This window comes from Electrophorus electricus, chromosome 6, assembly GCF_041902795.1.
Source record: "Electrophorus electricus isolate QZ-2024a chromosome 6, ASM4190279v1, whole genome shotgun sequence".
In the NCBI taxonomy this organism is placed as follows: Eukaryota; Metazoa; Chordata; class Actinopteri; order Gymnotiformes; family Gymnotidae; genus Electrophorus; species Electrophorus electricus.
In genome coordinates, this window is record NC_137502.1 from 36,269,613 (window position 1) to 36,286,178 (window position 16,566).

General features: G+C 42.8%; 1 protein-coding gene across 3 annotated transcripts; it reads right to left on the reverse strand.

Annotated features, from left to right (window-relative positions):
- Nucleotides 1-1,074: 1,074 nt before the first annotated feature.
- Nucleotides 1,075-13,695, reverse strand: LOC113591706 (transmembrane protein 184B-like). Of its 3 annotated transcripts, XM_027032318.3 has the most exons (10): nt 13,321-13,695; nt 9,717-9,953; nt 7,047-7,212; nt 6,251-6,341; nt 5,426-5,501; nt 5,159-5,250; nt 4,779-4,948; nt 4,409-4,603; nt 3,544-3,570; nt 1,075-3,239 (listed from the first exon to the last, which is right to left on the reverse strand). In XM_027032318.3, the coding sequence occupies exons 2-10, from the start codon at nt 9,951-9,953 to the stop codon at nt 3,010-3,012; spliced, it is 1,284 nt and encodes a 427-aa protein (XP_026888119.1). In that variant the 5' UTR covers nt 13,321-13,695; the 3' UTR covers nt 1,075-3,009. The 3 variants fall into 3 exon arrangements, with proteins under 3 accessions (XP_026888119.1, XP_081572866.1, XP_026888120.1); XM_081716740.1 differs by lacking the exon at nt 9,717-9,953; XM_027032319.3 differs by lacking the exon at nt 3,544-3,570.
- Nucleotides 13,696-16,566: the final 2,871 nt, after the last annotated feature.

Consider the following 16,566-nt stretch of genomic DNA (forward strand, 5'->3'; position numbering starts at 1 on the left):
TTTATACTGACCTCTGACCACTGATACAATTGGCTAGAAAACATTTGTAAAACACTGCGCATTTGTATTCTGCACAAGAGCAAGAGAAATTTAAAAACTGTGCTGTGGACTTCTGTCATTAAAAATATCGTCATATTAACTGACTGGCTGACGACGTTCGGCCATGCTGTCAGTGCGCGGTGACAATCCGAGAACAAGAATTCGCAGTGTATCGCGAACAGATTACACCTGAGCAGGTTGTAGCCAAGAGCGCGCGTGAAGTTTTGCACTAAAGTTTTTGAAGGACAAACGTGAGCACATGCACGAGAGCAAAGGAAATCCATGCGAGCTTCGTGAATTGTGCTCGCGCATTTAAAAGACGTGCTCTAGACTTTTGACAGTAAAATAACCTCAAAACAAATAAATACTTATTTGTAACGCTGTCTGAATACTAGTGGAAGCCGTTATGTGGAAATCTGATTTTATTTCTAATAACCAGTCTATCCGTGTGTGAATGTCGAACGCCATACCAACTTCATGCTACGAAAGTCTTCCGCTTTCTACTTTTAATGTAGACTCATCATTCGTTTACAAGAAAATTTAACTTTATCTCATTCAAAAATATTACATGATGTTACCCAGAGGTACTCTTAACTTTGTTAGTATATCTCCCTTACCTTTGTTGACCGCTATTTCTTGTCGTCTCGATATCAAATATAAAAGTAAGGGATTTTCAGGATGACAATCTCGAGGAAACAGTTCTACTAACTACGTGTCAGGTCATGGTCCGTTATCAAGTTCTACAAATAAAGCAAAAACGCGCAATTAATAAAATATGTTCGTATTATAATTCGTAACTTCTGTAATCTACAAATTAGGTTTAAACTATACGTTTTCGATAAACTATAGTTTTAGATAAAGGGATAGTTTCACTGCTTTTTATGCCCTGTTTAGTAATTTTTCTTTCTTTATTTTTGGTCTGATCCAGAACAACGCAGTAGATATTGTTTATAGGGTGTTAGGGTTAGACTGACTCCTCTCGTCTCGGCATTCAAGTTTCACATGAATTTTCATGCGCGATGTACAGACCACACCTGCTGTAGTTCTCTTTATTCCACCCCACAAACACGAAGCAAATGCTCAGTGCTCTATACCGAACACCAAGAGCACAAACAAAAATGTAAGAGTCATATTTAGAAGACTGGCAGTACAAAACTAGACGCCTGAATTAAGGCCTAAAAATCTCATCTTGTCTGTTTGCAGGTTCTGTTCCACCTGAACCAGCAGTTAACTATTAACAACTTACTAATCATCATACCGTCTGCATTTATATACATATATGGAGATTCAGACCAAAGAATATCAATTTCTATGTTAAAGCAGCTTATCATTTATGTAATGCACATAATGCAGGTTTGGCTTTTTTTAAGCAGAGAGGTCAGCACTGTACATTCTTATTGGCTTTAAAGCCAGTTACAGAAATAGATGAGGATTCTGTTTATAACTGTCAAATTACTGGTGTCTCCATTGAACAGACGGTGCACTGCCATTAATTATGAGAGGAAGAGTCTTAATAAGGAAACTTGTTAATGCTTTCAAACTTGCAACGCCGCTCCTCTGCGCATCATGTGCACTAACAGCGCAATGCTGCCATCCAGTGGCTATTTACTGCTCTGAAACTCTGATAGGAAAAGTAGGTGATCCCCTCTCTGACCAGCACAGCTGCTTCATTAAAGCCTCTGCAGCAGTGTGTTTGAATAATGTCACGCACAGTCCTGGAGGACGCTGACACAGTGACTGCAGTCTTAGTATCGTCTCTGCTGTTCACAAGAGCCTGAAGGTAGACACAGTATAAGACTGACCACTGGGGTGATCACCTTAAGTCTTAAAATATCCCACTGTTTCAGCAAATCACAGTGTAGGGGGTGGACACTTATGCACCCTCAATCATGGTGCAGGGGTGGGCACTGGTACACTCCCAGTCATGGTGCTGGGGCACTGCTTCAGCTTCTACTTCAGCCATGCAGCTCTGTCCTCTGCCACAAGAGGGTGACCTTCTTCAACAGAAAGAGAGGAGTTTGGGAGCAGTACCCATGCTGGAAAGGGCTTTACAACCACAGCCTAAGCCAAGGGGAGCAGTACTAGCTAATATTCTTAGAATTACAGCCACAGTAGAAGAGTCTCAGTCAGAATGTGGTTACCCAGAATGCCACAGTCTTAGTCAGATGGCACTCCAGCCAGTCACTGCGTGAATTTGATGGTGTCTGTGGGGTGTGGTGTAGGGTTCTCCTGTTTGGCAGCACCGTGTCCCAGAGAGAGAGACGTCAGAGGACAGATGTCAAAGGAGAGATGTCATGGATGTCACAGGAGAAATGTCAGAGAAAGACATCAGAGAGTGACATCAAAGAGAGACATCGCAGGAGAGACTGGGTTTGATAATCAGCCTGCACATGATCAGCTGAGCTCACTACTGCACACACATACTCATCAACAAAGTATGTTCATCTGAATGAAATGGGTGGTTGTGTAAGTGTACTGACCTACTGTTCTTTGGGATTTGATATATAGGTGTTATTTAAGTGCAAATAAAGTGTTGTTTAATTCAGCACAGGTTTATGAAGCGTGTTTGTCCATGCAGACTTCTGGAAAAGGCAATGCGATGCAGTTTTAGAAATCACTAAAATGTATGATAATGTCTCTGTAGGGGCATAAATTGTATGTATGTATGTGTGTGTGTATGCATATGTGAGTTTTTAACAAGATAAACTTCATTGATGCCCCACACTATGGTAGAGATTCTAAAACATTAACTGTCTAAAGCATCTGGAAGGACATATGTGGTGTCCAGGAATTTTGGCACATCGTCATACTGACTAAAATGAAAGTAGAATTAATGGTATTAGTTTTAGAAGCCAAACCATCTCCCTCTCTGTGTGGCACTCTCTCCCTACCTCTCTCTTTCTGTCTTTCTCTGTCTCTTTCCCTGATTTTCTCTCTGTCTTGCTCTCCTTGTCTTTTGCCCTGTGTCTCTCAGAACTCATCATCAGAGCTGAGCAGCAGGGTCTTCTCGTGGTCTCGTGTGCTGAAGGAACAGCTGAGGCTGCGGGTGAGCGTGGTCTCTCCAGGCTGTTCCAGCGTGCTCTGCTGTGTGTACTGCTGGTATGCTGGTGAGAAGTTATGGATGGCATCCTGGACAATGTCTCCGGGGTTCATAGTTTCCTTCAAACTGCTGGAGATGCTCTTCATAGGAGCACAACGACCTGGCGATGGGGGAGGAAGTTATGAGCTGCACTATAAAAATGTGTTTACTGTATTCACAGGGGTGAGGACATTAATACTCATGAAAGGACATTAAATAAGAGATAATGGCACAGTTCTCAAAACAGTGAACACAGGGTTAACTCCTCAAGCACAAAAAGACAGAGAGAATTGGCATTCAGTTAACAACAAAAAAGACAAGCAAAAAAAGAAGTAGAAGGATAAATAGAAGCGAGAATTCAGTGAGGTGAGCTCACGAGAGAGCCAGCTTTATGTACAGAGGAGGAAGAGGAGGTGGAGACCTACCGTACTGTCCATAGACAGGGAAGGATCCTAACGGAGCAGCAGACGGAGCGGAGACAGAGAGGGGACGGAGACAGCCAGGGGCGGAGACACAATACAGAACATACAGAAACAGTTTCAAGGTTTGAAGTTAGAAGACAAAAAGGGATTATTTACAAACCAGGGGCAGGAGAGGGGTGGAGTAGGACAGAGAGAAGAGGGGAAGGAGAGAGAGAGCAGATCAGTAAAAACGACAGGTACTCCTCTCGTTCAAAGTACAGGTACTCCTCTCAGTCAGAATACAGGTACTCCTCTCGGTTAGAGCACAGGTACTCATCTTGTTACAAGTATTTCTCTCCCAGGTCAGTGGAGGACAAATATTCCTCTCCCAGTTCAGTAGAGGACAGGTATTCCTCTCAGTCAGGTTAGTAGAAGGTTAGTGTTGCTCTGTCTGGTCAGCACAAACAGAAAGAGTACACTTGTGCCAAAACAGAATCCCTGTACAATTGCAAATGCCAGCAGCTTCACCTTACAGCTGCCACATGTCCAGCAGTCACTTGTAATTTCCAGCAGTCACTTTAGCCCCGCCCCCACCACAGCCCTGAGCTGCATCTGCCCACTAGCACCACATACTGGACGAAAGCATCCTGCAGCGCTACATTGGCACGTCCAGTGGCCCTGATACACATTTACACTTCTGTCAAGTCAAGTAGTTCAGCTTGGAAAAGATGACAGTCAGATCAAAACAGGCCAAGTGTATGTGTCTGTCCTTCCAAAACAGATGTGACTGTGAGCTCTCTAGCATTAGCAGCAGTAGCTGGCTGGTTTGTTTCCTGTTAGCAGTGGTTGTGGACACGTTGGGTGGATGTTGGGTGGATGATGAGCTCACCGTAGGAGTCCAGTCTCTTGTCCATGTAGACCCTGTAGGTGAAGGCGTGTCTGAGGGCCACAGCGGCAAAAAACATCTCAATGCAGATAATGAAGTTCTGGTAGCCGGCGGCAACAGTCCCCTCCCCAACACTCACGTCAGGAGAATCAATTTTAGGGATTGCTCCACACTTCTCTAGGATAGCCAGGAGCATACCTGGGGGAGGAAAGAGAGTGAGTATGTGTGTGTGTGTAGGCTGAGAGAATGTAGATTAAAGACTTTAGGATATAAAGTGAGGGTAAATTATAAGGAGTGTAGATTATATGATCTAGGGTGTAGTGTGAAAGAGTGTAGATTATAGGATTATAAGATCAAGGGTAAGGGTCCTCACCCTGCCAGAAGGAGAGGAAGATGACGGATTTGATCATGATGAACTTGAGCATGGGGCTGTAGGGTACCAGCAACTCCCTCGTGGCAAAGTAGAACAGAAACAGCGCATACAGAGATAGGCTGACCGAGATGTTATAGATAATCGTCACATACAGATAGCCACTCGCCACACTGTAGAGACACGGGGAGAGTCAGGGGGTTTATCTTAGAAATCAGGTTGCCATTATGAATACAAACACAGTGGTTTATTAATGCAGATGCAGGTGACAGTGAGAAAGAGAGAGGGAGAGAAAGAACAGGGTGTGGCCAGAAAGAGAGAGAGAGAGAGAGAATGGGGTGTGGGGAAAGAGAGAGAGAGAAGGAGGGGGATATTTTTCTTACTTAAAGTCTCCATCTCTGTATTTTCCAAAAGCCTGCAGAATGACTGTTATCACTGCCATCAGAGGCTTCACCACACAGAACTGCAGAGTGGCCTGAGGGTGTGGGTGGGGTAAGGGGTAAGGGGGTGTGATGAGTGTGGGGGTGGGCGTAGGTGGTAGCAAAATAAATATTTACTAGTACAGTAAAAACTAGTACATTTAATATAATGTGGAAAGTTACAGTAAATAATCATAATTAATAAGAATGTGATTAAGAGCACACTCCTACCTGTTTACAGAACCTCAGGAAACCAATGGAGTAGGTTCGACCCCACAGACAGCATGTGCCATACACACAGCTGGACCTGCATGCACACACACACACGCACAACACACACACATACACACACACGCATGCACGCACACACACACACACACACACACACACACACACATACGCATGCACACACACACACGAACACAATTAAAACTACAAGCTACTAGACCTAAACAGAAATTACACAACTTTTCTAAAGTTTGGAATATCAATCAAAAGTTTGACATGTTTGATTCTAATAAACCATTATATCATAATATTGTGCTTGCATTATGCAACTTCATAAGCTTCAAATAACTTGTAGGAAGCTGCATTAAAAAGCATCTAGATGTGTGGAGAGTGATCAGAACCATGTGCAGCACTGGACATTGAAGCTTGTGGCAGGTTTCCCAGCCCATCCTCCTGGACTCCCAGCCACTCCCACTGGCCTCACACCCAGCCATCACCAGCTCTGTCCAGGTGAGCTCTGCCCAGGTGAGTTAAGTCCAGGTGTGCTCTGTCCAGGTAAGGTATGATTCTGTAGGTGTTATTCTGTAGGTGTGATTCTGTAGGTGCTTTCAGACTCCATGCTGCATGACAGCTGAGAGAAGTGTGAGGCGGGTGGAAAGAGAAGTGTGAGGTGGGTGGAGAGAGAAGTGTGAGGCGGGTGGAGAGAGAAGTGTGAGGCGGGTGGAGAGAGAAGTGAGAGGCGGGTGGAAAGAGAAGTGTGAGGCGGGTGGAGAGAGAAGTGAGAGGCAGGTGGAGAGAGAAGTGAGAGGCAGGTGGAGAGACACTCACTCAATGGGCTTCCCTCGGATCTCCGCCATGATGGCACTCTCTCCACCCAGATACTCATAACACAGGCTCAGGAAGTTATAGATCACAAACGCTGCAGACACAACATAACACAGTTTTAAAAGTTAGCATTTCATAAGTGGAAATTAACATGATCTGTCTGGGCTAGGTAGTTAAAAAGTCTATAGTGTGTGTATGTGTGTGTGTGTGTGTGTGTGCCCATATCGTCATATATTAGTGTTGTGTGTTATGCTGTTGAGATACTCAGCCAAAACTAGTCTCCATGTGCTCACTACCACTCTCTGCTGGTGAAAAACTGTATTGAGCATCTTTAAGTGAAGTTCTTAGTGGATATTCACCTCCCCAGCACACACTCAGCTGCTCAGAGCAGAACAAATAGACTGCACTGAACATGCATACGCATGCTCACACACACTCAATTTTACACACATGAACTCACACAGACTTCAGTAAATGTCAACCAGCATAATTAAGCAGAAGAGCCCATTACCGACTGCTTGTTTAGTCTTTCTCTCTTTCACAAACACACAAGGTTTTCTCCTTATATGAGAACTCTATGTTGTTTGTATTTGCATACTGTTGCTAGGAGATGGCCTCCCCTCCCAGCAGGCTTTATTAACAACAGAATAAATATGGCTTCTACCATGAGGACAGGAAGACAGAAAGTACCATCTGTCAGGAGAATAGACTCAACCACAAACACACTCACTCACACAAAGACACATGCATTAACACATTTTACAAACTCTCTCTTACATACACAGCTACAGCGTGGTACCTTCGTAGCAGTCGCGGACCGTGTCGAAGTAGACGTAGTACTCCTCATTGGTGAAGAAGAGGAGGCTGAGCCAGGAGTCGACAGCATAGATGGGCACGATGAAGAGGATGCGCACTATGTGTCTCTGCTCATTGGGAGAGCTGTAGTAGCGCAGGTGCATATAGATCTGCACAACCATGTACCACACACACACACAGACCAGACACACAGGGACCACAGACACAAATCCAGACACACAAGGACCACAGACATAGGGACCAGACACACAGGGACCACACACAGGGACCATACACACAGAGACCACAGACACAGGGACACAGGGACCACAGACATATGGGGACCACAGACACGTTGGGACCATAGACATATGGGGACCACAGACACAAGGACCAGAAACACATGGAAACAAGGACCACAAACACAGGGACCACAGACAAAGAGACCAGAGACAAAGGAAGACTTTAAAAAGACATTTAATACATCAGCTCCACTTTATCAAAGCCCTTCACCCCAAATCCCCTCCAACATTCATATCAACTGACGATGTCTCACAGACCCCACTTACACAAATATTTAATTCATCAGCAACACACCAAACTGCATCAGCAACATGTTAACATTTGAGAAAACCTTTAATATATTAGAGACAGACAAATAGACAGACAGACAGTGCTCTTTTAGTCAACATCCTCTGCTCAGACTCACCCACTCTGCTTACTGACCCAACACGTCACCATGGAAATTTAAACTCTTCCTCCCCCTCTAGACACGTCCGGACCAATATAGAAAAATGAAGCAAACCAGCAAAACAAATCAAAATGCTACTGATCCTGTAATCATCCCATCAGTCTGGCCCACTATGTAAATATTAGACATGGACATGAAAAGAAAAGCCCTCTGACAGTACAGTCTCACTGAGCACAGCCTCAATGTCCAGAGAGGAAGAGATCACAACCAGGAGAACACGGGGGCTAAGGGACTTACCACAAGCAGAAGATGACATCTAGTTTACCTTTTGCCTAAAATATAAATAGTAACACATTCTTTAAAAATATTTTTTAAATGAACAATTCCTTTGCTTTGTGGCTCTGATAAAGTCCATCTCGTGGCTGTAAAGGAAGCGGAGAGTCCCCACAACAGCCAAGCTCATGTTCCAGCTCTGCAGCGGCTCAGCGGCCATCTTTAGTAATTCACTTCTTCCTAGGATACACTTTTCCATAGACACATTATGTTGGCATAGTTTGTCTGATTGATTGCTTATTTATTTATTTTATTTTATTCCTTTTTCTTTTTACATATTACTTCGTTTTGCACTGCTTTGGCCAAACTGTATAATGACAGTCCTGCTTCAAAAGCGAAAGAACGAGAAAGATGGGGGAGAGAAAGGAGAGAGAGGGAGAGAAAAAGAAGACAGTGGTGGATGAGAATGAGAGAGGGAGACAAAAATTAATGAGAAGGAGAAAGAGAGAACAAAAAACAGAAGGAGAAACTAATGAGAATAAAAAGGCGAGAGGAAGGGAGAGAAAATGAGAGGGAGAGAGAGGGCCTGATCGAGGCAGGGCTTAGGAGGCAGAGCAATTCCAGCACTCCCAGTCCAGCACACCAACCGCAACACTCCCAGTCCAGTACACCCAGTCCAGCACATCAGCAATCCCTACCCAGCATACCTAGACCAGCACACCAGCACTCCCAGTCCAGTACACCTAGTCCAGCACTCCCAGTACAGTACATACCACTGGCTGATAGCACTGTATTTCTGCATGACTGTATTTCTGTATTCATTAGGTTAGACCCCAAAGGAAAGCTAAGATAAAGATCAGATCAGTTGAATATGAGACAACTATCTTGGGTCAGTTTCCATACATACCACACCTGGTGCATCTGTGTGTGTGTGTGTGTGTGTGTGTGTGTGTGTGTGTGTGTGTGTGTGTGTGTGTGTGTGTGTGGTGAAGAAAGCATATACACCTGCAGCACTGCACAACTTGTCTTTTTCCATCAGAGACTATTGTCAGCAGAAGCCTTTGTCAGTCTGTTCTCAACACTAGTGAACAAAGGCCTGCCTATCATCTTACACACACACACACACATAAACCTACACACACACACACACACACACACACGCACCTACACTCACAACACACACACACACACACACACATGGACACACAGTTATGAACACTTACAGACACACCCACACATACACACACACATACACATAGAGACGCATGGACACAGATATGGACACCTACAGACACACCCACACACACACACCCACACAGCACCGGCTCAACTTCATAGTGTGTGTGTGTATAAGAGAGTGTCTGCACGACAGGATAGAGGTCTCACAATATATAGTCAGACAAGATACCCAACACATTCATTAATAATTATCATGTGAACTGTACAATACAGAACGGCAGTCAGAAAGTAGCATTTGTTTGCTTTCAGTATGTTATGTTTGATGATTGTTTGTTTTATCTGTAGAGTGTTTTGTCTTCTTTTTGAATTCCAGTTCATTTTTTGTTGTTGTTTTAATGAAGTAGGGTTTTAAATATTGTTTGTCTTATCTTTACTGTTGTCCTGTGTACACCAGATGACTAGCGGCCACTGAGTAGAAGCTAATGAGGATATGAAGGAAGAATAAAGAATAGTGTCTGTGTGTGTGTGTACCTGGTGGCAGGTAACTATTAGTGCAGTCCACACAAATAACCCCGAAATGGTCTGTGCTGCAGGAGTCATCAGGAAGATAGGCTCCTCTGGTGTCACCAGTGGTGTCTCAGGCACCCAAGACCTGTTCTGACCCCGGGTGGACACTGTCCCTGGGTCCTGGTCCGATGCCATGCCGACTACAGAGCTGTTCCCCAAGTTCTCCAATAATGGCACATCTCGCCTCCACAGCTGACCCATCTATGGAGACACATCCAATCAGATGACCAGGAACAGAAATAACCAGTCAGATACCAGGAATAGAAGCATGAGAGGTTTTGATTTGGATTTTTGATATTACAAATGGGCTGGTTATGAGTTGCTCTCTTATCGGACCCAACCCATAGAGCCCTACAACAAATGTGCAGTTTTTACATGAGGCCAGAACCCTTACCCGCTCATGAACACACATTCCATTACACTGTTTACCAATGTCTTTAAGAATGGAGATTGTTCAGCAGACAGTCTAATGTCCAGCACAGAAACTCAACAGAGTGAACGAGGTCTGGGGTAGGAACTCCAAGCTCTGCAAATATTTTCCTATAATAATAATAATAATAATAATAATAATAATAATAATAATAATAACCTATTCTACTGACATTCATAGCTATTTAAAAAAAAGAATTGTCATTTGCTTAGTTTAACAATTTTTTCTGTATTTTTGTCTTTTATTTAATCAGTTTATTTTCTTATTTCAATATTTTTATAGACATTTATTGGTCTTTGTTTTTCTTATTGCATATTAATCCATTTTAACTGCTACATTTAAAGATAACTTCAAAACTCTTTGCTAAATTTTTTTTTTAAGTGTTTGAGTAATAGAGTGCTGCATATTCTCTTGTTATTACTATTATTACTACTACTACTATATAACTACAGGTGCTGGAAAATTGTCCAGGCCACCTGGCAGTTTTTGTGTGTGTGTGTTTAGTTGGAATAACACACATGGGCAGCAGTGTTTGTTGTCCTTTTCATTTCTACAGCAGACAGTAAACTGAGTCTCCCTTACAATTAGGTATGCTCTAATCTACCTACCAACATCACTGTATATATGGAAAATGAAACGCTCATTAAGCAAATACATTCAGGTCTACAAACACATCAAGATCAAGTGGTAAAGGTTCATTAGAGATGACCAGTTTCCAAGTATTGAATGTCAAGTATATTCTCAACAGCAAAAGTTTATAGAATAACCAATAAAAACATGTGGACCTGCCATCCAGTGGAATTTAAAATATACTGAAAAATATACTGGGCAATACAGGTTACTAATCTGCTTTTAATGTATTTGATATTGAGGGTCCATTGGTATACAATTTAACACTAAGGAATATTTCAGACACTGAGCTGATCTGAGTGTTAAGAGTCTGCCAGTAGAGGTAGCAACTTCTGTGTGGTGAAGCTTTTTTTTCTATATTTAGCTGTAGGCCTGTGTGTAGGTGTGTATTACTATTGACCATCCAAACAGACTACACATGGACACAGAAACTTACTCAAGAAATATCCTATTTTTCAACACAGAATGAGATAAAATTACTACATGTAAGGGCCTCCATGTTTTCTGCACAGACAGGTCTCTTCAGATTTAGCACCAGTGTACCTTCAGATGAAATGCCATCTAGATCATAGACAATTCTGTCATTATAGCTCAATGGCTCCATAGTAAATGTAGTAAAATGGAGTACAAATGCAGTAAAATGAAAGAGTAAAAATTAACAAGTCTGCCTGTAGTTGTGTGGCCTTGGTACCTTCTCAGTGAGACACAATGCAGTGTGGATATTTCAGCTTTAAAACTTTAGAAGTTGCACCTTACAGACCAGGACAAAATATGAATCACACTCTCTCCCTCTGCCATTATACTCCACTCTCCAATTCCACTCCAAATACACTCTTTCACTCTCCCATTACACTCCTTCACTTCCCTATTACACTCCCTCCTTCCCCATTACACTCCCAATACACTGACTCTCCCAGTATACTCCTTCACTCTCCAATTAAACTCTTTCCCCATTGCACTACCTCTCCTCCTATACACTCCCCAATACATTCCCTCACTCCCCAATTACACTCACTTGTATCACACAATGATGCATCAGGACCTTTCATTCAGTTTAATTGCCTACTAGAAGCTCTGTAATGGTAATTGAAATTCAGCATTCAGTCTTATCATTCTGAAACATGCATCCACTGAACCTGGTGCAGATTCTCCAGTGAAATCAACTGGGGATATTAGGAGTTAATGGCAGTGGTCTGGTATGATATAAAATGATTAGATCTAAGATAATCTATACAATATTATGCTGACTGTCAACTCCTCTCTTACAACGTTGTGCAATCATCGCACTGTGCTGTAATTACTGCACACACACACACACGTTACTTAGGTTAGCTCTCTCTCTCACACACTCGCAAAAAGCTAATCTTCAAAAAAGACTTCCCATGTGTTTGTGGATTCGGTGACATCACAGCACCCACCCTGTATTACACAACCATAGGTTCGTGACTCAGAACACATTTCCTGGAACGAGAGGGAGAAAGGATCACGCTCCCAGTTGCCATACCAACCGTGGCCCTGACGAAATAAGGCCTGAGCGCAGCCAAATGCATCCGATCCGCAGTTTAAACGACCGTTGTACAGTTACTCAAGATGCACTGTACTTAAAATGCACTGTACTTAAATAGTATGCACAGTAATATAAGCGATCGATCTTGAGGAGAAACGGAGTATCGGCATTTAGCAGACTAAAATTTCCAATTAGAATTTCCACATTCATTATTAGCTTCGTTTTTATATGCATTTCATTAGCAACTGCAGTACCGACAGCTGCAATAACGTGCAATAACGTACATTTAGCTGTAATATTCGTTAAAGGGGCGTGTGACGGGTGTCGTGATCACAACGTCACAGCAATGTGGCATTTGGTCCAGATATCAGATCCGTATTAACGTTCCGTATCATCAAATTTATATTCGTGCCATTTATCATTCATTTACAAAACAGCTGTGATGTGGACTGATAAAAATTCTGTCTTTGTATTTTGACCCTAACCCACTCACACAAAAACTATTCCCTCGGCTGTTCAGTCAGCTCGAACTTTTTATTCCAGCTGATGCGGCAGTAAATTTAGAAAGTTTAATGTAACTCCAAGTAACGTTGAACGATAAAAAGCAACAATATGTAGCTAACCAATCTGTGGTTAATAAAACGACTCAAATCCAACTCCATTTTAATCGCCTACATTACATTGACTGGTGTGCAATGTTGATGGAGCCCGAACAGAACAAAACCTCCGTCAAAGCCGATTAACACATTTGGCAAAATAAGGTGTCCAGCTCCAGTTAACTTCTGTATTAAGCGATATTTTGCTGGCTGAGTGGTACTGGCAAAGCAGAAAAACACGTTAAAGAAAACCAATAAATATCACAGCAAGATAGTGGTTGTTTACAAGAATCTCGGGGAGATTTATGAAGACTGCTTCTTTTCCATTCATTCTGCCTTCGCTGCCTAGCTATGCTAACTACGATGAGAAAAAAACCTCGTTTTCCGAGTAGTTTCTGCTCTTACCGTCCGTCTCTCTTCTGCACCTAAAGCGGCGGTGCGCAGCTCAGTTCGCCTGAGCCCAGTCACAGCGTACCGGCGCTTCCCGCAGTCTTCTCAACATCCACCTCCACAGTCCCTGGATGTCTTATTCCCGGAGTGGAGATTTCACAACGCAAACTAATGGGAAGTGATCTTAACCCGGAGCCTACAGCAACAACAGCTCGTCTAAATCATGTCGCTACGGTATTTTTGTGAATAAAATTAAAAGTGACCCAAAATATTATTTTTTACCACTTATCTATCAAATTAATCTCAAAGAAGCACAAATCTATTAAATTTTCCTGTCCGGTCGGATAACAGTACAGCAGATTGCATCTGCTGCGTCTGACTGACCGTTTTCCGCGCAGGCGTACTGCGCGTCGCGAGAGACCTTTCCCACGAAGGGATGATGTAACAGAGCCCCGTTCCACGTCGCGTGCCAGCTGTTCCATACGGGCTGCACTGTTAGGTGGGACTCGACCCACATTTATACTGGTATGCAGACATACCATTTTGAAGACGTCTTCACGTGGTTAGGTTTATATCGTATTTAGTAACGTAATGTAGTGGGACACATTGGGAATGAGATGGTCTAACGGAAGAGCAGAAGACAGGTAAGTGTTAAGGTCTACACTGTGTGCACAATTATTAGGCAAGTTGTATTTTTGAGGATTCATGTTAATATTGAACAACAACAGTGCTTTTGGTCAGTCCAAAAAGCATTCCATTCATGGAGTCTGTCAGTTTCTTCTTCTGTTGACGATCAATTTCTAGTTCAACAGCAACCACAGGCTTCCAGTCACTGTTCATGGAGCTGAATTGTTTTCCTTAACCATAAATATCCCAATTAAGAAGGGCCCACAAGTTCTCAATGGATTTTAAGTTAGGTGAGAAAGGGGGCCATGTCATTATTCTTTCATCTTTAAGGCCTTTACTGGTTAACCACGTAGTGGAGTACGTTGATGTATGTGATGGAGCATGGTCCTGCATAAAAATTATTGTCTTCTTGAAAGATGCAGACTTTTCCCTGTACCAGTGCTTGAAGAAAGTGTCTTCTAAAATCTGGCAGTAGGTTTTGGAGTTGATTTTGAGTCCATCTTTAACCTGAAAAGGTCCAACTAGCTCATCTCTAATAATACCAGCCCATAGCAGTACCCCACCTCCACCTTGCTGGCATCTGAGTCGAGTGGAGCTCTGTGCCCGTTACTTATCCAGCCATGGGCCCATCCATATGGTCTGTCAAGAGTCACTCTCATCTCATCAGTCCATAAAACCTTTGAAAAATCTGTCTTCAAATATTTATTGGCCCAGTCTTGACGTTTCATCTTGTGTCTTGTTCAGTGGTGGTCGGGTTTCAGCCTCCCTTACGTTGGACATCTCTCTGAGTACTGAGTACATGTCTCTGAAGTATAATACCTTGTACTTCTGGGCACTCCAAGTAGGTTTCAGTTCTGGAATAGGACAGCACTGGAGGATAACAGGGTCACTTAACATTTGATTCTTCTTAAATCGTTGGCAGTTAATTTGCGTCTTTTTTGCTCAACATGTTTCTTGCTACCCTGCTGACTATTTGCAACAAAACGTTTCATGATTCTGTGATCATGCCCCAACTTCTTAGCCATTTGAAGAGTGCTGCATCCCTCTGAAAGACTTTTTACAATTTTTGATTTTTCAGAGTCAGTTATATCTCTTTTATAGTCCATTTTGCCTTGGGAAAATAAACTACCTAATACTTATGCACACCTTGATATAGGGTGTTGATCTCCTTAGGCTACACCCCCCCTCATTACACAAATACACATCACCTGATATGCTCAAATCCAATAAGCAAGTTTATACAGCATGGAGCTGGAAAATATACATAAAAAATGATAGGATCAAAATACTCCATTCCATCACCAAGAGAACCCAGCAACGTCTTTACTTCCTTCGGAAGCTGAGGGAAGCCCATCTCCCATCACCCATCCTCACTACCTTCTACAGAGGTACTGTAGAGAGCATCCTGAGCAGCTGCATCATTACCTGGTTTGGGAACTGCACCACCTTTGACCGCAAGACCCTCCAAAGAATAGTAAGAACAGCTGAGAAGATCATTGGGGTCTCTCTTCCCTCCATCACGAACATCTACATAACACGCTGCATCTGGAAAGCCACCAACATTGTGAAAGACCCCACACACCCCTCACATGAACTGTTCACCCTTTTGCCATCTGGAAGAAGGTACCACAGCATCCAGTCCCGCACCTCCAGACTGTGCAACAGCTTCTTCCCAGAAGCCATTAGACTCATGAACTCTGGCTAACTCCAATTCCAATTCAGATTCCAAAATGGGCACTTTTATACAAGCTTATAGACAGTCTCACACACACACACACACACATACGTACATTCATACATATCTATACACACACTCACAGATTGTTTTGCATCGGACTAGTGCTGAAGACAAACCTCACACAAATAAACTATGCACTCCTGTTGCAGTCTTGCATGTTCTCCTACTTGCTGCTAGAGTACTGTACAAACCAGCACTGTACTCTGAACTGTTCTGGCTGCTACCGGTGACTGCTATGTTCAGGGTAGCATGTCACTGATTGCTATGCACAACTCGCTCTACATATGCCCAGTACCGTGTACTGTACTAAATAATTGCAGTCTACTCATTTTGTATTTGTCCTGTCCTGTATTTATTATTGTTTATTTAATGTTTATTTAATGACATTTTGCACTATATTGGACTGTTTGCACTTGTGTAGCGTGTTGTCTGTTGCACCGTTGTTTTTGTGTTGCACCATGGTCCTGGAGGAACATTGTCTCGTTTTTGTTGTGTACTTGTATGTAGCTGAAATGACAATAAAACCTCTTTGAACTTTGAACTTGAATACTCTCTTCCCTAATAATTGTGCACACAGTGTACTTCACATGGCTAAAATTTTGTCTCACCCTTCCAGTAGGTAGTCATCTCTTTCCTTTTCACATGGCAAGTCTAAGGGTGTGGCGGTTCTTCTGGAAGCTAGCTGGAAGCCATCTGTTGGAGCCACTGCTGTCATTTAAGGGTCACAGCCCCAAGTGCCCCACTGGGACATCAGCTGGGACTGGTGACATATCTGCCACCACTGGTGTGTCTGTGTATGTAGTTGATGTTTAAATCATAACATTTGTTCCATGGGATTCTAAAGTTTGTGTAGATCAGTTTTTTTTTTTTCGAGTTTCCAAATTTCCTAACTTTTC

What these genes read in the sequence shown, in the direction of transcription:
- LOC113591706 (XM_027032318.3), bottom strand. Translation starts at nt 9,953, where the DNA reads ATGGGTCAGCTGTGGAGGCGAGATGTGCCATTATTGGAGAACTTGGGG. An exon ending in CTTCCTCTCCTTCTGGCAGG is followed by an intron (nt 4,604 to 4,778) that starts GTGAGGACCCTT and finishes TTCCTCCCCCAG; the next exon opens with GTATGCTCCTGGCTATCCTA. An exon ending in CAAGAGACTGGACTCCTACG is followed by an intron (nt 3,571 to 4,408) that starts GTGAGCTCATCA and finishes CTGCTCCGTTAG; the next exon opens with GATCCTTCCCTGTCTATGGA.